Here is a 24,277-nt window from a genome sequence, read left to right on the forward strand (position 1 = left end):
AAACACACACGGCCATCCTTTGGAACCCCATTCTTAACATCCACTGTGTTCTTAACAATCCAGGAACTACCCTAATGTGTTCAATGCAGCATGTTTAAGCTTCAGGAAAATCAGCATTACCAGGTGTAGAAAGGAATCATTGCCTACCCCACCCCCACAAACCTCCAAACTATAAGCCACTTGCCAAACCAGCATCTCGTGACAGTGGAAACTCAGCAGTCGCTCATGAAGATAGTGGTTAAAACTGAGAATGGGGATAGAACTTGCTTATTCACACCTCTGTGTTCATCAAAAGGTGCCAAAAAGAAACCACACAGCTGTGGAAAAAAGTACAATGACACTGTCCACCTCACAACAGGAAAGGCCCTCCCAGTGTAGCTGCTCCACCTCCCTTACCAGAGATGGAAAGAAAACAGGATGGTTCAAAGCGGCTGAGATACCAAGGCCACAATGCAGTGTGCAACTTCTGTTCAAAGTGGGAGGAGAAAAGATGAGAAGGGCGATTAATAGGTGATTCTGGCCCTTAAGGGACGACCTAAGCTGTGTCCTATGTGACAGGAAGGCAAGCTGACAGTGGAGCTTAACCTGAGTTGGGACTCAGCCTTGATACTCACTGGCTGCCAGGGCAGAGTGTATGATAATGCGGCAATACCAAAGATGGCAATGGCCATTTCTCCTCCCCTTCTGTAGGATTCACAAGCACTTGCTTCTACATCTGGAATCAGAAGGTCTTCTTAGATAAAAGCATCCTATTTTGTTTTTAGACTTGCTCAAAGAACAGTTTGAATGCATGCTTTTTGCATGCATGAGGGCCAGGTTTATTTTACTTTACCTCATCTATATCCTGTCTGTCCACTTTAAAAAGCCTATACCAGAAAATCTATTCGAGCGGCTGCCAGTCAGAGGAGACAAGATTGGCTTAGATGAGCTAACAAAGTGACTCAGCATGATGGCTTTATATGTTCCTGTTTACACACATTCCCGGTGGGCTACTAACACAGCCTCAAACACCTCCACACACTGCCTGCCGATATACACACACAGAGCACCAATTCAAGGAACAGTATCATTCATTGGGCTACTCAGACCACCGGCTTCACTGTCAAAGGCTCCGCCAAACCTGGGAAGGAAGCTGCCTAGTTCAGAGCTGGATCTATCTCCTGGCGTCTTCCTAGCAGGAAGGAGCATCATTTACCACAGCAAAGAATGGCATCTTCCTTGTCCTGGGATGCCCCACCCCAGAACACATGGAGGTAAAGGGCGTGCTACTGAAGAGGCCTTCGCCCCAGAAAAGTGCCTACAGGCTAAAACTGCTCTCCCTTTTCCCTTTCACCATAATTCCAACTGTTCATGCAGCTGCCAGGCCTTCACTGACGGGCATATTGATGTGCGCCATGAGCAATGGGGCGCTCTCTCCCTCCCGCAACACGAACACCTGCAATGCAAAGGGAGTCAAAACATAAATGAGGAGCAATGCCCCCTGCTTTTTCAAAAAGTCAGCCGAGCTGTTTGGGATATGGCCACCTGGAGGGCAGGATGCCAACACTGCAGCCAACTTGGAGGTGGAAGACAGTGGACAAAATCTCTGTCTGGGAGCAAGGCTTTTCTTCTGGGATAAGAATTCTTCATTTCTAAAAGGAGAATTGAGTATGCCATCATAAGATAGGCAAGTGTGATGATTGTGATTGGGAGGGGACAAGAGGCAGAAAAATCAAGGCATGGGCACCAACCTTAATTACATCAGAGATCCCTTTGTCACTCAGGCACTCCACAAAGGTTTCCAGGGGGTAATTCAGCCCAGGGACCAACATAGGAGCCTGAAGGGAGGAAGACGATACAAAGTTCTCAGTGCAGAAGTGCTGAAGTGGAATAAAAATGTATCTGCAGAGTGTACAGTGTGGCAATATGGAGACTATGCCCAAAGAGGAGACCTTCACTGCACTAGAAGGGGACAAGCCCCCATGGGCACGGCCTTTGAAAATGCAGTGGTACAGTGTTACAGTGGTTGCTGTATTCAGAGATCATTGCTGATGTCACAAACACATTTTAGTAGTAGTATTTTGAACAATGGCATTACATAAGGAAAACTGCAGGGGAGAAAAGAAGAGGAATCCAGGGGGCAGCGTTACCTTGAAGAAGGGACGTGCCATGTAGTAGAGGCCTTCGTCGTACAGGAAACTGATGAGAAGGTTGATGGCTGGGCGGGTGGCTGATGTGGTCTGGAGGTGAAGGGTCAGCTTGAAGGTGGGGCCAATGCCCTGGACCTGTACAGGAGTGTGTGTGAGGGGGAAATGTGGAGACTGAACAATTGTGACCATGGGGAGCGTGCTGGGGAACAACATACCAGCAAATTGCCAGTGAGTCCCATCAGGAGGAAAGTACTCTAAACATCTGCTACCAGCCCCCCAAACTGCATCCATGCTTGATGTATGAAACCAGCTAGGAGAGCAACTTGCACCCCCAAAGAAGCTCTGATCGTTTTTCAAAAAGGGAAGGCACTCCTAGTCTTTGCACAGATGCCCGGATTTTCAATGCCATGTCCCCAATTTTTTCCTGCTTAGATTTGATTTGCAAGCATGTCTGATGACTTGTTGTGACCATTTTAGTTCCTACAAAATTAAACAGTGAAGCCCCTCTCTTTTCTATGGCATAGTCCTGCTGACATCCCAAGTTCCATCAAGCCCCGAGGAACAGACTTACCTCCCCCTAAAAACACGCTATACACCCAAAAGTGCAGTTTGGGATGGTATTGAGAAGTCTCAGAAATCCCTGCCACTCCCCCCAACCCTCAGATACACAAATACCCCAGGTTCCATGGAGAGAATAACTATCGCCCAGTTTACAGATAAGCTCTTAGAGGGCGTTCATCTCTCATTTTACTGTAAGCACCCAATCCACAACCCCATTGTGTCCACAGAAGAGTTAAAGGCCACTTGGACATGTCCACATTCGTGGCCCCTCCTCTGTGCTACTCCCCCTGCTTCCTCCTCACCACAGCATTCATCTTGAGCGGTTCCTGCAGTGTCTCTGTGATGGGAGTCAGGCTGGACTCCAGTGCCTGGGCATAGGTGCGTGTCGCCTGGAGGCGGATACGGTTCAACTCCATTTGAAACACCTGATACATGGCTGGACATGCAGGGAAAGAGGCAGAAAGAAGATCTCTAATATTTTCCCCCTTTGCCCACCCATTTTTTATTTATTTACTTCATTTCTATCCCATTTTTCTCTGTAATGGGGACCCAAAGCAGCTTACATCCTCCTCCTCTGCTCTGTTTTTTCCTCACAACGACCCTGAGAGATAGGATAGGCTGAGTGTATATGACTGGTCCAAGGTCATGCAACAAGCTTCAACAAAAAGCAAGGATTTGAACCTGGTCTTCGAGATCCCAGTGTGACACTAAACACCATGCCACACTGGCTCTCAAATTCTCTGTGTACAGAGGGTCAGGAGGCCAGGTGTTTTGCCATCAAACTCTGAGAATGGACACCTGGGCTTGCATTCGCTTGCTGGCACCTTTCTGGAGTCATCCTCTAAGAGTGCAGCCGCCCAGGAAAGTGTCCATGTCAAGCAATCCTCACAAAGTTCAGAGTGCTTTCAAATACACTTTGTTTTCAGGTGGCCATGCTGGCCTGGCTGAGGTCTCCCTGAAGCATTCAGGAGATACTTATTTCATGCAAATGACTTCCCTAAGGAGTCGTGATTCCTCATACAAATCTGTCTTCTCCCTTTAGTGGGCTTCTCATCTCTCTGACCATGTGAGCTATAATAGTACTGTGGGCTATGATAGTACCATGGGGCTTTTTTTAAACAGCTGAGACTCCCAGGATCAGAGGAGAAGGGGAGAAACTGGTCCAGAGATAGAGGCAGCTGGAGCCCCGCTAAGAGGCTGTGTAGCTAAGCCTTGAGGCGGACCAGCTGGGCCATCAAGGGGACCATGCAAACAGACCCACTTTCCCCATTTACTCACCCACACTGCATTCCCGCTCCCTCAGTGTCTGGTCCACATACAGCTTTGTCTTCTTGGGCACATTGAGCTTGATGCTCTGGGCAGTGGGAACCCCTGTAGATGCATCACCCCTATCAAACACAGCAGTCCGCTTTAAGATCTTGATGATCAAACCTCCACCTAGGAGAAGGGGGTACAAAGCAGGGGTAAGTAGTCCTGCAGGGTATAAAGCCACCCTCCTCCCATGTGACACCATTTGACAGGTGGTTTTTAAAAACCTATTTTAAAGGTTTTTATAGCCTGCCTTCTCATTGACAAGTGTCAACTCTCAAAGAGGGTAATAAACCACAATAGCTGCACCAATGCAAAGAATACCACCAAGGATAAAACAGTTAGAGAGCAGCAGTTAGCTTAAAATTCATGAGAAGGTTCACAAAGCAGCAACCAATCCATAAAACAGCAGCCGGTAACCCCCAAAAAGCAACCAACAAAGTCATAGCATTACAACAGACCCGCACAGTCTCAAAAACCTAATGGTCAAAGGATAAACACATCAAAGGTCTTTCTTCCAGAATAAAACAGGCTGCAGCAACTTCTAGAAGGCCAGACAGGCGTGAGGCATGGCAAACTTTCTGGCACTGGAAAACTTTCTGATACTGTATTTTCGAATGTACATCCACAAGAGGAAAAGATTTCCACCCTCTTTTTTAAAATAAAAAAGGAAAACACTATAGCCTTCACTGCCAATTTAAGCCATTCTAAGAAAGAGAGAAATGTCTTCCTATGAAGAAGGGGGCTTGTTCACAGTTACAGCTTCTCCACTGGGGCCAAGAGGTCCTTGGATGCTGCAACCAGACTGCAGTCCTGTCATTTCCAGGGCCACCCAGATCATCCTTGAATAGAGGCAGTATACCTGTGAATATGAGATGCTGGGAACAAACAACAAAGTGTGGGGTGGCAGCTGGCTGTATGCTATTGAAGACACTGTTGGGTTAGATGGGCTGATCTATCAAGACAAGCTTTTCATTTCTTACCTTTAGTTGTCATGACAAGGGTGTTGTCCTCCCGCCCATAGCAGCCATAGCAGATGCTGGTTACCACATCCTGGCAGCAGGAAACACAGGAAAAGAGAGTTTCTTAGTGCCGGTAGAGGTTGCGTTTCCCCCCCCCCCTCCAATTCCTAGCTCCTCTGCCAAAGTTCTCTTCGCCCCTTTTCTCTGACTTTTCTCTGACTCCTGGTCCTAATCAGCATGCCACCTCCACTGCCTCCATTACACTTTCTCCCCCGTACTATTTTCCACTCACTTCAGCATGGACAAGATCATCTCTTGCTAGGCCTGAGGAGCTGTTGTTCTTCTCTTTTTCATTCTCCCCATTCCCTGCTAGAGTTCTGCCATGTCATGTCATTCCCTTGCTTTGCAACAACCTCCTCAGGGATTCCCCTCCTAGAACTGTGTCTGTGTCAGGAGTCTGCAATGGCTCTTGAACTGGCTGCCGATGGGGATGACAGGCAAGGCACACCATCGATCTTCATGCCAAAGGAGGGAATTCAAGCAGACCAGCCACCCCTTAGGTAGTCAGATGATACTCCTTGTCACAAAGTTTCTATGTCAAGGCAACTATAGGAGAGGCTGCTCCTTGCTATCGATGATGCATTTCAGCTTAACGGGAGACACTTCTGATGGTTACAGAAGCTAGGAGTCCCAATTCTCAAGTTCTCCTTCTTTAACTCCCTAAGCAATACCCTTTCCACAGCAAGGGGCAAGACAAAGGAACAGAGGATCTCAGAAACACACCTACAATTTTTAGAATTTGCCTCCCCATTCCACAGAACTGGGAAAGGCTCCCGTTCCAGCCCAAACGTTTGCTCCACATACTCCATCGCATCCCACCTGTGTTCGGATGACAGTAACAAGGCTCTTGTCTTGGTACATGTGCACCTCCATGTTGGCCAAAGCCACCAGCACAGCCTGGAAACCCCGGGATTTCTGTTCCATCAGGCTCATGGTCATTGGCGTTGCTGGCAGTGATACTGTCCAGAGTTTCTTTCCCTGTCATGAGAATATGCTGCTAAGAATATGTAGGCATGGTTGCTTCAACCTACTCCTCAACTGAATCCTCTAGTGAAGGATCAACATTGCATTTAAAAGTAGCTTTCCCCTTAGAACAAAGTTAGAAGCTGCAGCAGCACCCTCTTTAGGTAGAAGAATCAAAAGAAGGAAAGACAGCAGGAACACAGCTGCATCCCCCATTATAATAAAAAAAATAACTTGTATTTAATAGGACTTCATAACCATTGGATTAAATATACTGACACCAACAATGTTAATGTGCAACTATGCCCAGCATGAGTTTCCAGGTAAAATCTTCTTCTCTGTCCTTTCTCAGTTATCAATTAAAGAGATCGCCTTCATGATAGCCTACCTCTACAGCAATGTTTTTAATGAACAAATCAAGCTGGACAGCCTGTTTGAAAGACTAAAAAAGAAGAGCATACAATGGTTACCCAATATTGAACTAAAGTGTTACTCTCTTGGAATTCTATTGCAGAATTATTTCTTTAAATAGTACTGTGTGATTGTCTTCTTAAACCACCGCTACAATTTTATTTCCTTGGAAGTAAAGATGTTAGTGAAATTGTAAAATGATACCTTCGAAAGGTTTTATATGAAACAGGATGTACCTGGAAACCCATCACGTATGTATCTGAACATTTGACAATACTGGGATCAATATATTCACCCCTTTGTTTATGGCAATATTACGCACAAGTTATTTTATTACGAATGGGTGAGGCAACGGTATTGTGTGAAATGTAAGTTGGCGGTGTTTCCTTATGGGAAAAAACCAGACCTGCAGAGCGTGTTCCCTTCCCAGTTACCTCTAATGCCCCTTGAAACGAAGCCCCCTTTTGCACACTGCAGCTCAAGCCAAATCCCAGCGGATATACTTACAACTCAGGTGAGGAAAACCGACTCAGCCCTACATCCCAATAAATAATCCCCCTTCCAACCTTCTGTGTATATCCTTGAAGTGTCTGGTCAGAACAGGCAGCCACGATGTTCTTTTGGACCCGAACCAAACCCACGGGCTGAGAGCTCAGTTCAATGCTGTACTTGGGCCGCTTGGAGTCTCTACAAAGAAGAGAGAGTTTGACGGATCAGCACTGAGACTTCTCCAATAGCCCTCACAGACGTTCTTACCCCCATCCCACTACACGGGTGACCCTGGAGGAGAGCTGGTCAAACACATTTTACTGCTTTAGATGGAAAATCCAAAATGGCTTCCTGTGCCACTTAACACAGCACACAATCTACCAGTACGCACTCCTGCATAAGCCGCTTATGAGAGAGCCGGCATGGTGCAGTGGTTAGACTGCTAACTATGATCTGTGAGACCCAGGTTTGAATCCCCTGTCTGCCATGGAAGTGCACTGGTGACCCTGAACCACTCGTACACAGCCTAACCTACTCCATAGGGTTGTTGCTGAGATGACAAAATGTAATGTAAGCTGCTTTTGGCCCCACTGAGGAGAAAAATGGGCTATAAATAAATACATTCTTTGAAATGATCAGGAATCAAGAAACAGTACTACTGAGAGGGGACTGCAAAGGACTATGGCCTATCCATTGACTTGGTCTGTCCTGTGTTTAAAAGCTGCTGGCTTCCTCATATTGCCTTAGTAAGGCCAGTTGAGCTCCAAAGCCTTTGCAGCTCACTGAAAGTCACTTCACACAGACTGTTCTTCCGACATAGGAAGCACTGGTGTCTTTAAAATAGTACACCACTGAGATACAGACTATGGTTGTGAATTGTGCATTTTTCTGTACTGTTGCCACATACTCTGAGCATCCTTTTCATTAGTCTCTCTATCCTTCATGCCTGTGACCAGCCCAACACTGAGTCTTGCAGGCCCTGCCTCAGACTGCATGCAGCATAATAGGAGACAAATCGGTTGAAGAATAGGTAGGAGTGGGAAACCCAGCATAACCAAATTATAGCCAAATTACAGCTTGTGTGGTAAATGATAAACCCAGAGACGTTTCCCTGATACAACTGAAGTTCAGAAAGAAACTGACTCCATCATGCATTATCAGTTCTTAGGCCACTCTTTAAGCTGTTTAAACTCAATCAAGATGCTTTTAGGCACCCTGCTCAGCTGTCTTCACAGAATCACAAAGTTGGAAGGGGCCATACAGACCTTCTAGTCCAACCCCCTGTCCAATGCAGGACGAGCCTAAAGCTTCTCTTGACAAATATTTATCCAGCCTCTTCTTGAAAACTGCCAGTGAAGGGCAGCTCACCACCTCCCTAGGCAGCTGATTCCACCTTTGAACTACTCTGACCGTGAAAAAGTTTTTCCTAATATCCAGCCGGTACCTTTCTGCATGTAATTTAAGCCCATTGCTTCGGGTCCTATCCTCTGCTGCCAACTGAACAGCTCCTTGCCCTCCTCCAAATGACAGCCTTTCAAATATTTAAAGAGAGCAATCATGTCCCCTCTCAATCTCCTCTTCTCCAAACTAAACATTCCTAAGACCCTCAGCCTTTCCTCGTAGGGCTCAGTCTCCAGACCCCTGATCATCCTCATCGCTCTCTTCTGCACCCTCTCGATTTTGTCTACATCCTTTTTGAAGTGAGGCCTCCAGAACCGCACACAGTACTCCAGGTGTGGCCTGACCAAGGCAGTATAGAGAGGGACTATGACCTCCTGTGATTTCGATGCAATGGCCCTTTTGATACAACCCAAGACTGAGTTTGCCTTTTTTGCCACCACATCACACTGACTGCTCATATTTAGTTTACAGTCCATATTTAGTAAACTCGTATTTAGTTTACAGTCTTGACCCATTCCTTCCTAACAAAGAATCTCCAATGACATCAGTCCTCAGTAAATAAAGTATTACCTCAGGAAATTCCTAGATCCCACAACCCCAACCAACGGGAAGGCTTGCCTTTGACTTCATTAACCACAACCACCCAAGCTCTCCCAGGAAAAGCCTGTGGAAATCACGTTTTCTCTACCTATCTGGCTCCTATATCAGAGCTACACTCTCCCCCCATTTGCGTGTGCTGAGTAACTGGATCTTAACCTTGCTGCTACATACTCTGGATCTCTTGCCGCCCCACTCCACTACCTGTGCCACTCACACTTCGACCTCTTTTTTGATAACTACAAAGCACTCTTGCTCAGTCCCCTACCCCCAGCTCTCACTAAGCCTCTCCTCTTGCACAAACTGAGAAGCCTGGACCTCCAGGTCATAGGCCTGCTGGATCATCAGATTCTTGGAATTTAGACATCACCCCAAGACACTTTCCCCATGCAGAATACAGCAAGTAATATGCAGTGCAACCTCAAGCATAGTTACACCCTTTGAAATTCATTGAAGTCGGTGGGTTTAGAAGGGTGAGAACTCTGTTTAGGATTACTATCTTCTCCTCTTCCCCACCCGCTATCCATACCTTCTCTTAAGTTTACATGGTGTACAGAGTGTATGTGGGCACTAAGACACTCCACATTTGTTGTGGGCTGTGTGGTACTGGACTACTTGTGTGTCTGGTATAACAGCATAAATGTTTTGGTATCTTGCTCAATAAAACTATCCCTGTTTTTCTACTTTGCTCAAATCTTGAGTTTTTCCGCACTTCAAGCTTGCTCTGGATCGCCATCACTTTGTCACAGATCCCTAAAAGACAATGTTGAGGTCTGTGTCCGGACCTGAACTTCTAGCTGAGGGTTCAGACCTAAGTCTGCAGCTCCTGCCTAAGACACAATGGAGGGACATTGGAGAAGAAGCTTCCCCCCCATCTTTATTCTTGGGTGTCTTTGTGAACTCCAGGGTCCAGTTTGGAAGGGGGGCTCATTCAGAGAGACTGCATGTCTAACACATATGCATACAGACTACACAATAAACAGAATGCCTGTAAAGTTGGAAGCCATGGCTAAGTAAGGCCAAACACGTATGCTGGAAATACACTGAGAGATCCACTTTTTTACTGCTACATTCCAGAGCTGTGCTCTGTCACCAGACATTGGTTCTAGAGCCAAGAAAACCTGAACTAGAGAAGGAGAGTGGGCTTGAAGAGGGGAGTTTGTTCCCAAAATGCCACTTGGATTCAGGATGAATCACAGAACAAAAACATGGGGGCATGTATGAGAGAAAGCTTGAGCTAGATGTGGAACATACATGCCACCATGTTTTTGTTCTGTGTCCCTCCTCCACCCCACTTCCTTCCCACCATCTTCCTTTTGACAAGAGTGTTGCCCAGCAGTCATCTACCTGCGGAAGATGTATACACATCCATTACGGCAAGCCACAGTCATGCGGTATTCCACGTCAAACTGGCCCATGACATCCAGGAAGGTTGGTACACTTGGCACTGTCATCTGCCACGGAAAACAAAGAAGCCAGAGGTAAGGCCAGGCACTCCAGCACCTGAGTTGAGAATGGGGATTATCAGGCTGTCTGAGGTTTCAAATGTCAATGAGAAGTCTCCCCTCCCCTCTACCTCCCCTGTTCCCCATGACCTGAAGCTTTAGCAATTTCAGACACTGCCCACAGGCTTCGAGGTCATCTCTGTGCCATAAGGGGTAGAAACTGTTTTTTTAACAGACATTTTCCAGATGCTGGACTGTGTGCCTGATAGCTAATTCAGTAACTGAGAACAGTGAGTGAATGATGGTCATGTTAAACCCAAGCAATAACTAAAATCTCTCTCACGCACACACTGGGTCAGTTGGGATTGAGAGAGGAGGATGCAAGCTTTTGAATTTCACATAAATCTTCTCCAGGGCCTCACCCTTGCCAGGATGGTGAAGGCCTCGGGGTCCAAAACCAGGATTTCATTGCTCTCCATTCCAATCACCAGGCAGCTGATGGCATCCTCATCTGCCATGTTCTTCTTCAGAGTAGCCATGCACGTGATCACTGTCTGAAAGATGTAAGAGGCATCCTTTAGCCCCCTCTAACCAGCGGATGGGACTTTTTTTAATTAGTAAGACACCAGATTAACAATGAATGGGAGAATTATATTTCACTTCACCAGAGCAATCTGAAGCAATTTTAGAACAAACCAGATTAAATTAGCATAAGAACACAATGCACAGTAAAAACGAATGAAAATACACAATCGAACTGCTGAATTGGACAAAGAAAATTAGCAGTTACCCTAAAATAGTACAATTCAATTACATTTCAAAAAGTACAGTTTTACAGTCTTTTCAAAGTGACCTCTCTGGAAGGATGTTGGAGACATGATGGAGAAAGAACTGAGCTTTCCCTGAAACAAGGCATACTTGGCAGATAGAAGGGGCCAGAAGAGAACTGTGGGTTGATCTCAGTTAGCAAGCAGGCAAGCATATACAGGGAGAGGTGATCCCTTAGGTATGTAGGCTCCTTTGTAAGGGTTGCTTAGATAATCTCAGTGAAGTACTTTGGCCATCTGCAAGGGTCACGAATGGCTACTGGACTCCTTTTGGGCCTAAAGATGGTCTTTGGGCTCCTTTCAGTCAGGAATCTTTCAGAGAAGCACCTGAAACTGAAAGCTCTGAAAAACCCCATCTGGCCACACAGGAATCCCTACCTGGCGCTTGATTGGCTGCATCTTGTACTGGTTCACAAATGCTCCCATCTCAGGGGGCTCGAGGGCCAGGAACCTGCAGAAACAGAGGGGAAAGGGATGAGGCAGGGCACAGAGGAGGATCCCTGCTTCCATAAAAGGAGAAACCAATCCTCTGGGGGGAAAGGGGTTCAAAACAAGGCCCTCTGTTCAAGGTATGGTATATAGGGCTCGGTGCCAAAGAACTCACCTCAAGGACCGCACAGACAAAGGAATCTCAGCCTTCTCTCTGCCAGAAAAGGAACAATAGATCAGGTAAGTCACAAAGGACATACATGAGGTGGGCCTGAAGCCTCTTTCTCACTAAGTGTTGCCATCATCCACCAGTGCGTAAAGATGTTTCGCATGGCCCCTCAGTGATCCCTCCTCTTCCTGCAGTATGCTTTAATTGTTGTTTTCATGTTATTGTATGTATATTTGAGCTTGGTTTTAATTACTTTAATAGTTTGGTTTAGTTTTAATGGTTTTTTAAGGTGTGTTTTTATTATGTATGTTTTCGTCAGCTGCCTTGGGTGTCCCTAATGAGGGCAGAAAGGTGGGGTGTAAATTTTGTAAATAAATAATAAAATAAATAAACTTGGCTCTGAGAGCCCCAGGTTCTAGCCTTTAGTTAAGTCATGCACTTATCAGAAGATCTCATTCAAACCAGTTCTCTCTTAGTTCCAAAACTGTTCCGTGGGAATGTTAAAAATCTCGCCTTCCAAGTGGGCAGCCATGAAGCTTACTGAGTGAATCTAGGCCAGTCATTCCCTTTTAACCTAAGCTACATTACAAAATAGTGATGAAGATGTAAGAGGGGAGAACTATGTCTGCCAGGCACTCTTGAGTTCCTTTGACGAGGAGCAAGATAAATCTATGCCAGCTCAAAAAAGAATGAAGTGCAGACTCCCTCTCAGCATGTGCAAAACATCTTTCTTTCACCAAGGAACTAACAGAGCTATTAGTGTTGCTGAGCTTAAGGCATGTCTGAACCCTGGCTATTGGACAAGGGCATTCATGCAGGATTATCAAGCAAATATTAGTCACCCATTGTGTGCGTGCGTGCAGTGGTGGAGAGTGCCCTCAAGTCATAGTTGATTTATGGCAACCCCTGGTGGGGTTTTCAAGGCAAGAGAATAACAGAGATGGTTTTGCCATTGCCTGCCTCTGCAACCCTGGTATTTGTTGGAGGTCTCCCATCCAATTACCAACCAAGACTGACCCTGCTTAGCTTGAGTTCTGATGAGATCAGGCTCATCTGGCCTATCCCGGTCCGCAGTGTACCTTTCCCACCCTTTCCAACTCACATCTACAACACCACTCTCACATTTGACAGTAGTTAATCCGGAATCCTTGTTCCAACCTCACAATCTCTTTGAACGACATTCAGAAGTACGTACCGAAACGGAGGAGGGAGCCAACCCTTTCACCACCTCAAGTGCTTGACAGTAACATGCTCCATATTTAACAAGCAAAAAGGCTAGGGGGAGAAGTGAGGATTCCAAGTCCAAATATGGAAGCAGAGCGAGGTGGCCATTTCAGATTAATGAAGAGGGATGATCCTGTGTTTGTGGCATTAGGCTGGAGTTTCAACCTTACTGCCATCCCTGACTGCTTTTTGAAGGCAGGCAGACTGGCCTCTTACACTGCAGTCCTAAACAGAGTTACATTCTTATAAGTCCACTGAAGTCAATGAGCTTAGAAAGACACAACTCTACTTAGGATGCCACCGTTAGATCACTTCCACGGTGATGATTCTGCTCTGCTTACCACTAGGAATGCACAGATGTGTACAGTGGCAATGGTACTTCTGCGCAGAGCTTTACACCATGCTTTCCCCTCCTGCTCATCATTTCCCCCTACCCACCATGGGTGGCCTTTTTTGCTATTTTTCCTTTAATTTAGTTGGTATAGTGCATATACCAATATTTATAGATTTCTTTAAATATTTCTATCTAGCTTTATCTCTTCGAATCAAGGTGGCAATTTTTTAAAAAAACTGGCAAAAAGCCTCCTGGCGGCAGCAAAGGGAATAGCAGGCAGAGGGAAAATGGCATTGGACGTGATGCTAGATTTGATTGGGAGGTGCAGAAATCCATACTTCCCTTCCATACTTTCGTAACCTATGTTTGGGTAAGACATTCAAAGAAAAATCATATTAAAATAGGCTTGGGGAAATCGCAGAACAGCCAGGGAAAATTGGAAGGTTCATGGAAGCATGACAATATTGTGTGGAAACTATAGTTAAATTCGCTGTAATAGTGTGTGTGGGGGGTGGGGGGAGATAGCAGGACCATGAAGCAAGACCTTCAAGTGTAAGGAACCTTCATCACATATTTATCCACATCTCTCCAGTGCTTCTTAGGATTCTGAAGTTTCTATTCTACAACTTCCAGGGCTCCAAACTCAGTTAAAAGACACGGGTTCTGAGCTCCTCACCGGATCATCTCCAACATCTCTTTCAGTGACAGCGGATCAATCTTGTCCTTCAAGGAGAGAAGAAGAATAGTCAGCTGCTGCCTATGGCAGTTCTAGCACACACTAAAGAGAATTCAGAAAAAAATGCAGTGCCCAGGCTCTCATCACCTCTCCTTGATGGAGATGGAGACAGTCGCAGGCATTTCAGAGCTAGGAGGCTAACCTCGGGACCCAATCATGAGCTGCTGTCCACAAGCATGTGCAGGGAAGTACATGAAACTTAAGCAGTGTTCAGTTTAAGAGGACATGGATCACTCCATGTAAGCTGCACAAAGCTTCTAAAGCACTGATCTGCAAGCTTTTCCATGAAGCCCTGAAGTTCCTTGGAAACTTATGGAGGCTCTTTGAAGAGGTCAGAAATGGGTGACAAGTATCCTTCAAAGAAATCCTGCTGACCATTGCCAATTTTTCCCTGCAGAACATTAAATCTCTACTAGGTGTACTCTCAACCTATATGGGATGTTATCTAAATATGAGAGATCTGCATAGGACCCTGCGTTTGCAGGCATGTCCAGAATCCTCAGCAACACGGAGAAGTCATTGTAGGAAGGGTGCCCTGGAGGTAGAAAGTTTGAAAATTACGATCCTAAAGGAACAGCAGGCAGAAGTTACAGGAGTGTAACGAGGATACAGTTCCAAAGGGGAACTGTCTTACAACAGAAGTATGCAACTGAAGGAGTCCAAAGAACCACTCCTTCATCCTTCTTTGTTCTTGATTTTATTGTTTATCACTTTATCCAGAGCATCTCTCTGGAAAGGAAGTTAATAATTTATAAAATAAAAATCCCCATGTTAGGGTCCAGCTCTGAGCTCTGCAACCCCAAAGAGGAACCCGATGATCACAGTAGCACAATCCATGGGCACTGAACACCCAAAGCCTAGTGAGCCCGGGACGCTCAGAATTAAGGCAAGAGACGCTTCACCCTCACCCAACCTCCAGATATAAGTACCAGCCGGAAGAATAATGGGGTTCAGCCAGAATACTGATAAAAGGCAACTTGGTGACGGTGGAAGAAGGGACTCTTCCCATTCCCATGTACCTGATTTAGCAGCCTCCACAATGCTGCAAGGCTCAGAGAAAATGAGCAAGCAAAAATGCAGAGAGCAACTTGAGACCCTTAGCATTGGGCCGTAGTGTCAGAAGCCAGAGAGGACTTCTTGCAGCCCAGGACAGTCCAGAGAAGAGCTATTTCCCCCCTCCCTGGGCCAAAAATCATGTTCACAACACACAAAAGCCTCACTAGAAGGAAGGTGGGGGACAATCTGTGCCTAAGGACCTTATCCCAAAGAGTTCCCAGCCACAAAGCAGCCTCCATGTTTGAGCCCATATGCCTTCTCCTTACCTCCTTAGCCTGCTCCCAGACATCCTTCTCCAAGGGGTTGATTTCCATGGGTGGCAGTGTAAATTTAAAATAGGGACGGAGATTCTTGTACACGTAGACAAAAGGCCCAGAGGCTACAGCCACAGCAGGTGTGCGTGGCTCGTGTTGTTCCATCAGGAAGGCAGCAACGCTAGCAGGCATGTCCGGCAGGGCGTTCTCACTCAGCAGATCCGTGCCCCGGTACACCTTCAGCTTCATGTCATGCCAGGAAGTGCCTAGGTCACCCACCACAAGCTGGTGAAGGGGGAAAAAAAAGAGGTAAGGACCTGCCTAAATTATCACACAAGAGTGTACACTCAAGATCTTTTAACTCCCTGAATAATGAATTACACTTTATGTCAGAGCTATCAGCCTCCCAATGAATTTCTTTTAACCTCATAAAGCAACTATGCCCCCCTCCCCTAACTTGCATCAGAGGTATGGAACAGAGAATTAATCATTCTACCTCCATGTAGTTTTGCCAACGTAAGACCCCACCCCCCGCATACACTAGTAGCCCTAAAATGAAAGAAGACAGATACCCATTGGGGCCAACAACAGCAACAGGAGAAGGAGATATCTATTCAGAAGATGGTTCAGGGAAAGGGGCTACTCACTTTCCCCATACCATATCCCTAATCCAACCTTGGTCCTCTGGGACTGCTTTTTAAGGATAAAATATACTAAGAGATCTGAAACAGCTCTTCCCCTTAAAGCTCTCAGCCCCAAGATAAAGTAAGCGGTCAATCAAGAAACAAACACAAACAAAGAGGACTAGGAACATGCACTCAAAATCTACAGGGGAAAATTGTATGCATGCATTAATACATGCATGAACATGTATGAACAGGCCCAGTCAATAAGACCAATCAGGGAAGTGAAGTTGGGATAGAGAAGTATCAGACTGGCCATAGGTTGGAGGGTGCAATGGAAAAGGACATATGGGCAACCAGACTGAGAGAGGTTTGTGAGTCCAATCAGCCCTCTTACCTTATATTCTCCATCACCATGGAGGTCAGCCAGAGCTAGAATAGAAAACCATATGTCAGCCCATGCAATGAGACCCAGAAACACAGCTAGTTTTTCAGCACTTCTATAAACCAATTAATTTAATATATTGGCTAGCAAGCCACCTTTGGCTCCCAAAAAATTCAATGCTGTCATTTAGGAATTTGAAATATTATTCTGAGCTCAAACCAGGAGACATATTACATTTTTAGGAGAGAACACTTCTGGAGTTCCCAGCTCCAGAGTAATCCTTCTAGATAATATAGTCAGTGGCAGAAACATTAGCTTTTGCCATCTCCTGACCAGTTAAGATTAAGAGAGGCCTTCTAAGGCACATGGCGTCAGAACCAGGTAAGCAGCTACATCCCAGCTGGAAGGCAGCCAAGACAGAAGATCTTCACTTATGACATCCTCAGCTGGAATTACAGACTTGGGGAAAGCTATTCCATTGGCTGCCATCATCCTGCTGCGCTGAGCTACATGCCTTGCCAGGATTAAGCACCTAAACCCATTACCAGTGGTAGGACTAAGCTCTGTGATATGTGCAGCAACAATAAAGAGAAAGGAACCTCTGAACATGTACAGAGATATAGCAAGATGGGCAGCTGTGTGAGGCTGTCTGTAGCAGTAGAAAAGAGCCCAGTAGCACCTATAAGACTAAAAGAAATTGTGGTAGGGTATGAGCTTTCGTAAGCTACAGCTTACTTCTTCATCTACCACAAATTTTGTTAGTCTTATAGGTGCTACTGGACTCGCTCTTTTCTATATGTACAGAGAGGGTTTCCTTCACCAGTGAGCAACCATATCTAATCCCTACACATCTGAGATTAGAGAAAGAGTTTGGGGGGGCAGAGGGTACAATTTCTAGGCAAACTAAATTAATAACTGCCTACACTGTCTCAGTTTTAATAAATGCCAGAATCTGGATTCCCCACCATTCAATCAAAGGCAAACATTATCAAGGATCAAACTGGAGTTTGCCATAGATCAGACATTGCTAGCAAATGGCATGAATTAACAGGGTGCTTTATAGCATGAGAAAAAAAGGTTGGTTCCTGACCACAAGGTATTTACAGAAGCTGGGGAAGTTTTAAGCGAAAATCATGTAGCTATCGGTTGTTGATTTTATCTGTCTTTTGTAACTTGTCTTTCCTCCAGACATGTCAGGGCAATATAAATTTGCACTGTTTATCCTCTGAACAGCCCTGTGAGAGTAAGCTGAGAATGTGAAATGGTCCAAAGTTGTTGATAGATCTATGCATAATGCCAATGGCTTTCTAACTGTGTTCTGGAGAACCCCAAGGTTTTGTCAGAAGATAACCAGAGGTTATTCAAAGAGAAGATGGCAGTGTTTTTTCCTGAATGACCATCAATTCTTTCACCATGGCTGATCTTTCCCACCAAGCAGTTTTCACTATGTCTTAGGATCCACTTTAATTTCATGCATGGTGATGGCAAAACTCATTTGAGATTGAATACATCCTTAATATGTCCCAGAATTCTCTTCGTGCAGGGGCTCCCTTGGCAGACACATCAGTGCATAAAGGAGCCTTAAAATATAGAAAATTTGAAATCCCCTGTAGGCCATCACGCTGGTTTTTTAACCCAAAAGGATGTAAACTTCCATGCAAAGGTTGCTATAATTGAACACCTCTTCTCCCAGTTCTCGTTAGCCACAACAACACATAGTACCAAATCTGCATAATTTATATACTTTGATGGAGAACCAAGCACATCTTTGCCTCTTGCAAACCTAGTTATAAGCCTAGGGAAAACCAACATCTTTTCAAAATACCTCTGGCATCCTGCTGCAACCACCAGAAGTTATGATCTCCCCTGTTCCTCCTCAAAACAGGAGACACCCCTGGTTAGGGAAGAGATGGAATAGAGGTTTAGACTTACTGACACAGGAAGAAAACGCATACAGGTTGGCCACCGGGTCGTAGTGTGCATCCAGCCATTTGGAATTGGCTTGAGTACTGGCAGACGTGGTACAGGTGGGGAAAAGAATTGAGGAAAAGGTAGATGGAAGAATATCTTTGAGACTGTGCAAGAATCTTCAGTTCAGAAGCAAATCCTCATGGGGCTTAAGTCCCACTTTCCCCATCACAACCAACAGGCCTTTCTCTGCCTTTCTAGACTAGTAAATGCAACATCCCAACTCCCAAGCTCTGACCATTAAAATCACACTTTGCTCTCCAAGAACTCAAGTATCCTGACTCCCAAGTGACCACACAGCATACAAATTCATCCTATTCCCTTTTTATTCTAACAGTAAGTTGACAGTCTTACAAACAAACCCAGGGCTCTTGGATTCTATCGGGAGCCAGTTTGGTGTAGTGGTTAAGAGCAGCGGGACTCTAATCTGGAGAACTGGGTTTGATTCCTCACTCCTCCACTTGAAGCCAGCTGGGTGACCTTGGGTCAGTCACAGCTTCTAGGAGCTCTCTCAGCCCCACCACCTCACAGGGCAATTGTTGTGGGGATAAGAATAGCATACTTTATAAACTGCTCTGAGTGGGTATTAAGTTGTCCTGAAGGGCGGTATATAAACTGAATGTTGTTGATGTTGCTTCCCATCACCTTGCTTACACTGCTGTTATACTTGGGGAAGATACAACATGAGAAGAAGAAATGCACATTTCACAGGGATGTATGATAAACACATTTCATCCACCTACTGTGTGTTTGGAGTGACATTGCTATTGTTATGTTATTTATAAAACATCTAAAAATGCTAGGCACCTTACAAAAACTTGAAAATATTTCTCTTTGTCAGATGCATCTGGCGGGGAGGACTGTGGTTATCAAAGGCTTGTGCTACAGTGAAATTGGATAGTCTAGGTGCTGCTGCTGAACTCTTTTTGATTTTGCTACTACAGACTAACACGGCAAACTCCTTTGAACCTTTACACAAGCAAACTGATCCCCACACCAAAAGGAGCTGTCTGCATCTCCATATCAAAGGAGTTGTTTACATCCCCCCTCTCCTCCTCCTCCCCCCTCCTCTATATTTGACCAGTTTCCTTCTGCACTCCATGCATCTGACGAAGAGAACGTGATTCTCGAAAGCTTATGCTACAATAAAATTGGTTAGTCTTAAAGGTGCTACTGGACTCTTTTTGATTTTGAAAATATTTATTTCCTGTTTACAGGCTTACAATGTAAAGCTGAAAAACTAGACACATTATGGAAGAAAGATAAATCAATGAAAGGTGTATCTTTCTTCCATACTTTACATCTACCCTGAAGAGAATACTGGCATAAATATCCCAGGAACATGATAAAGTATGGATTAACTCTGGTTGTTGTGGGTTTTGCCTTCGACAATACATATGGATTAACTCCTTTAGAGAAGTCAGGGCCTTTACTGCTACGCAGATGGAACTACATTAGCCTATAGCAGCAAAACAAAACAGGTGTTTCAAAGACTTTGAGAGGCCTCTAGACTCCGGTTGTATTTTTCCTGTGCTACTACGTTGGGCAACAACTTCCCTTGAGTAAGAAATAGAACTAGGGTTGCCAACTGCCTGGAGGGAAAGTGTTCTGTCCTTTTAATAAGGCTTAACGGGATATTATTTAACAAGTGGAGTTATTGATCTTCATGCCATAAAACGCTTCCACTGACCATTTTTACATATTAAGCATCAATTAAAGGGCAGAACACTTTTCTCCAGGCCTGTTGGCAAGCCTAAATGGACCTCATAACACTTCATTTTCAAATATACCAATGGGGAAAGCAGCATTTGTGCACTTATGCCGATCACAATGCAGAATATAAAGATGTAAGCCCTGCCGGAATACGGATAAAGTGGGTAGCAACAAAAGGACCCCCTAGTTAGGCTGAATTCTAAAAGTTTCATCCTTTCCCCTTAACGGACCCAGGAATCCTAGCTACCAGCCTTCCTGCTCTAGCCACAAACCCCCTTCGCCTAGAAATCCCGGCTCAAGTTCGGAAACACAGGAGGCGACTCCCAGACATCCAGAAGGAGGAAAGAAAAAAAATCTCCTTTCTACAAGAATAGTTCTCCTAGGCATGATAGCCGCCCAGTCTTTACCTTTCTCCGGCGCTGCTGGAGGAGGAGGTGGCCGCCATGACAAAACCACGGCTAAATTGAGAACGTTGCTATGGAAACTTCGTGGCTGCTAATGGGTGCTACGAGAAAAGGCGTCCCCCTAGAACGACTGCGTGTTACTATCGCAAACGCTCCTGAAGGAAAGGAGCTGCGTTCAGAAATCTCACTTCTCTGCCTTTCCCGCCGGATAGATTGTCTTTGGATATGGAAGTTTAATGTTCAACTATCATTGCTAATAGTGCACACAAAACCCGTATGAATTTGAAAACCCGAACTGTACATGCCCCACTACACCACCCCTGCCTTTTTACAGTGTGGCAATGAGTTTCCAAGGTTTAGTAATGGAAGATTATGAATAGATTTTGGTTTCCATTCTGTTTATCCATGTCACTGGGTGATTATAAACTTAGCGTTTGAAAGACAATGCATAATTTCTATCTAGCCCGTCTCTTTCCCCAAATCCCAGCCAGAGTTTTATCATTTTGGCTAATTGAAAAAAGCTGGTAACCCAGACAAGCCATTTTTGCTTTAGGTGCTCAAATGGGTGCTGCTATTGTACATGTTTCTGTGCTAGTAAGGTGCCATATGGGGCTAGAAACTGCTTTTGTGGTGTACAGGAGGACTTTGAAGGTAACTAGCATCATTTTGCTAGTTACCTTCATTTTCTCCAAATGAACTGATCTCTGTGGCCTGGAGATCAGTTGTAATTCCGGGAGATCTCCAGCTACTACCTGGATGCTGGCAACCCTAGTTTGTTATAGAGCATGCAAAATAGCCAATTTACCTAAAGTACCTCTCATTTAAGTGCCTGTTTGCATATTGCCATGACTCATGCTGCAAAGCTGGTCCTCTGCCACCATCAAACAGGGTATATAACACAACAAACCAAGGCTCAATACAGTCAAAACCCCAAAGGTGTAATTCAATTATATATATTATAAAGTGCAAAAGTGCTACAATTTCATTATATACATACAAAAGTCATGGAATTACAGAAGTGCATCAGTACAGCGTCCGTTCATAAATCAATGTACATTGTCCGTGAATCACGCTGGTGGAGGAACGGTGGGAGATCTTGTTTTTCGTGCTTGCGACACACTTATGTCCAGTCCGAAAGATCTTACGCCCAGGAGGAAGTGAGGAGTGGTCCTCACGAAACGGGTTAATTACAATTGCCTGCAAACCCCCGTCGGCGTTTTCCTGTATATATAATTGACTTTATGGACTGTTATTGCAACATTCTGGCGGCACGATCTCCTACCTACCGACTTCCCCTTACTAACTGTGGCATTTGCACTTTAATTAATTGAATTGTTTCCGGACAAATGTATATTTGTGTATTTTGCAATTTATGTACATTGATTTATGAACGGACGCTGTACTGATGCACTTCTGTAATTCCATGACTTTTGTATGTATATAATGAAATTGTAGCACTTTTGCACTTTATAATATATATAATTGAATTACACCTTTGGGGTTTTGACTGTATTGAGCCTTGGTTTGTTGTGTTATATACTTGTTACCAGGGTTGCCCATAGTAGCTTCGGACCATCAAACAGGGTAGCAAGGATGCAGCCACCAGGGACTGATATACTCCCCCATTGGTGTAAGCCCATCTTCAGCAAGGAGAAACCAATAACACGGGACTGTAGCAATACCACTTTAATTACTCAATCACATATAACAGGCAACTCATGAGATTAAAACTGTCACTCCAACCAGGAAGCTAAGTCTCTTATTATCACGGCCAGCTTTTTCAATCCAAGCTCCATGTATGAGTCCTTCCACAGGTCCTTTAAACTACAGCTTCAGGCTGCCACACCTATGTTATAGAATCCTGTCAATATCCAAGGAAATACTACCTGCTGTATTCCTGGCTAGAAATGCTGCCTCCCAGAGAGGTAGGCCTTACTAATTACTTTCCTTCCAAGGCTCCTGCCTGTGCCAGCCACCTGCTTCCACCTGCTGAAGATTTTATCCCTCCTGGTTACTCCCTGCCTTTTTAGTTTATTCCTGAGGAAGCCTTTTCTCCCAGAGGAGGCTTTTCCTCCGTGTAGAACTAGTGCTTTTTGTCAGTCCTCCTGTCTGTTCTGCAGCTACCCATGTTTACCCACCTTGTGCTTCCCCCTGCCCTTAAGATGTGCTGCTACCTCCCTGCCTTTTCTCCCCTGGGCTTAGAGTGCCCTGAGTTGTGTGACAGGCTGCTCCCCTTCCCTTCCAGGATCAGAGCACTCCAGGTGACAGCCTAGGAACGCATGATTTTTAAAAGGCAAGCGGATTTCTAGAAGCCAAAGATCTTACAATAGTAAAGGCAACCAAAGTGCACCAGGCTGTAGAAGTCACTCAGTAGACAACAGATTTTCTGACAAGGAAAAGTTGTTCTGAGTCTGTCAGCAAAATTGTATCTTCAGTGTTAAAATTACGGGACTGCCTCTCTATGCCCCACCACAGCAGCTTTGATCCTCTGAGCAGGGCCTTCTGCAGGTGCTATCCTGAAAATCAGCAAAAATCCTCACTTGCCCACATTGCTATCCACATGAATGAAATGGAATCCTGCCTTCAAGTCATAGTTGACTTATAGTGACCCCTGGTGGGGTTTTCATGGCAAGAGACAAACAGAGATGATTTGCCATTGGCTGGCTCTGCAACCCTGGTCTTCATTGGAGGTCTCCCATCCAATTACTAACCAAGGCTGACCCCGCTTAGCTTCTGAGATCTGACAAGATCAGGCTGTCCTGGGCTATCCAGGTCAGGATCTTAGCTACATCAAAACCCTATATTCAGCAAAGGCATCTCTTCTTGCTGACACAGAATAAACATGTCACAGCACAAAAACAAGAACCCAAGGCACGGATACTCATGCATCCTGAGGATTTTTACATGGGGTCCCCCCAAACCCATCATCTGATCACTTAACAAGTCCAAGCCTATGTGAATGTTGGGAGACCCCATGTAAAAATCCTCAGGACGCTTGAGGATCCATGCCTTGGATTCTTATTTTGGGGCTGTAATTTCACCCTGAAGTGGTGGGTGTGTGCTTGTTATGGTGCTGCCTATAGACTAAGGCATTTCTACAATGTGATGGTTGGTTTTATTTTGTGTAAATGTTAAAATGCACCTTCGGGCAGTGAGAAGGCAGAAGTGGGTCCTTTTTGCTTTCTGGAGAGTCAACCTAAGGGTTAAAGGGAAGGAGTGTCCATTCCTAGAGAGGCCTGAAGAGAGGAAGTCACCTGTCTTGTCATCGTCACTTCCTATGCTGAGTGGTGATGGGGAGGAGAGGCAGCACCGGAGGACTTTTTAAATAGAGGTAAGGTAAGTAATGGACTAATTTTTCCTTTGCAGACCATCTCCCTGCTTTCGGTAATAGTAACCAGAGGGCTTTCCTGCTTGCTCTCTGGAAGCTGCTCTATCCTGCAGGTGGAGCTGAGTTCTTCTTGCAATAAGGGATGCCTCTCCTGCTGTTTTTTCTCTGCGTTGGGGTGCTGTCTGCAGTCTCTAGCAAAATAGCTTGTCTTTTGGCAATCTGCTTATTTTACTTTTACTTGATGTATGCAATTGATCAGGTCTGCCTGATCAGTTGCTGGGACAGTCAATAAACAGTGCAATTGAAATGTGAAGAAACGGAAGCAGAAATCTAACAGCCAAAATAATGCTGAAACAAAACGTAAGTAAAGGGATATGACATATTAACAATGCAGAGCAACTATCTAATAGGAGCATTATGACAGCAAAAGGAAGTACACAGTGGTACAGTCTCCGTCCCTTTAGCAACACATCTCTCTGAACCATTTCCTTACTACCCAGC

General features: G+C 45.1%; 1 protein-coding gene across 1 annotated transcript; it reads right to left on the bottom strand.

The window, feature by feature from the left end:
• Window positions 1-56: 56 nt before the first annotated feature.
• On the bottom strand, window positions 57-20,506 carry BBS1 (Bardet-Biedl syndrome 1). Its single transcript, XM_054990358.1, has 17 exons — window positions 20,452-20,506; window positions 18,296-18,372; window positions 16,376-16,410; window positions 15,368-15,640; window positions 13,986-14,032; window positions 11,758-11,796; window positions 11,532-11,604; window positions 10,749-10,880; window positions 10,229-10,335; window positions 6,961-7,081; window positions 5,840-5,998; window positions 4,982-5,051; window positions 3,969-4,127; window positions 2,993-3,126; window positions 2,130-2,264; window positions 1,731-1,817; window positions 57-1,435 (listed from the first exon to the last, which is right to left on the bottom strand). The coding sequence occupies exons 1-17, from the start codon at window positions 20,487-20,489 to the stop codon at window positions 1,349-1,351; spliced, it is 1,773 nt and encodes a 590-aa protein (XP_054846333.1). The 5' UTR covers window positions 20,490-20,506; the 3' UTR covers window positions 57-1,348.
• Between the last annotated feature and the right edge of the window lie 3,771 nt (window positions 20,507-24,277).

The sequence above is a fragment of the Eublepharis macularius genome, chromosome 1 (genome assembly GCF_028583425.1).
Source record: "Eublepharis macularius isolate TG4126 chromosome 1, MPM_Emac_v1.0, whole genome shotgun sequence".
In the NCBI taxonomy this organism is placed as follows: domain Eukaryota; kingdom Metazoa; phylum Chordata; class Lepidosauria; order Squamata; family Eublepharidae; genus Eublepharis; species Eublepharis macularius.

Coding starts and splice junctions, on each gene's coding strand:
- BBS1 (XM_054990358.1), bottom strand. CDS start 20,489: ATGGCGGCCACCTCCTCCTCCAGCAGCGCCGGAGAAAG. Junction 14,033..15,367: donor TCTGGGAGCAGGCTAAGGAG/GTAAGGAGAAGG, acceptor CTCTCCTTGAAG/GACAAGATTGATCCGCTGTC. Junction 7,082..10,228: donor TGTGTATACATCTTCCGCAG/GTAGATGACTGC, acceptor TCTTCTTTGTAG/AGACTCCAAGCGGCCCAAGT.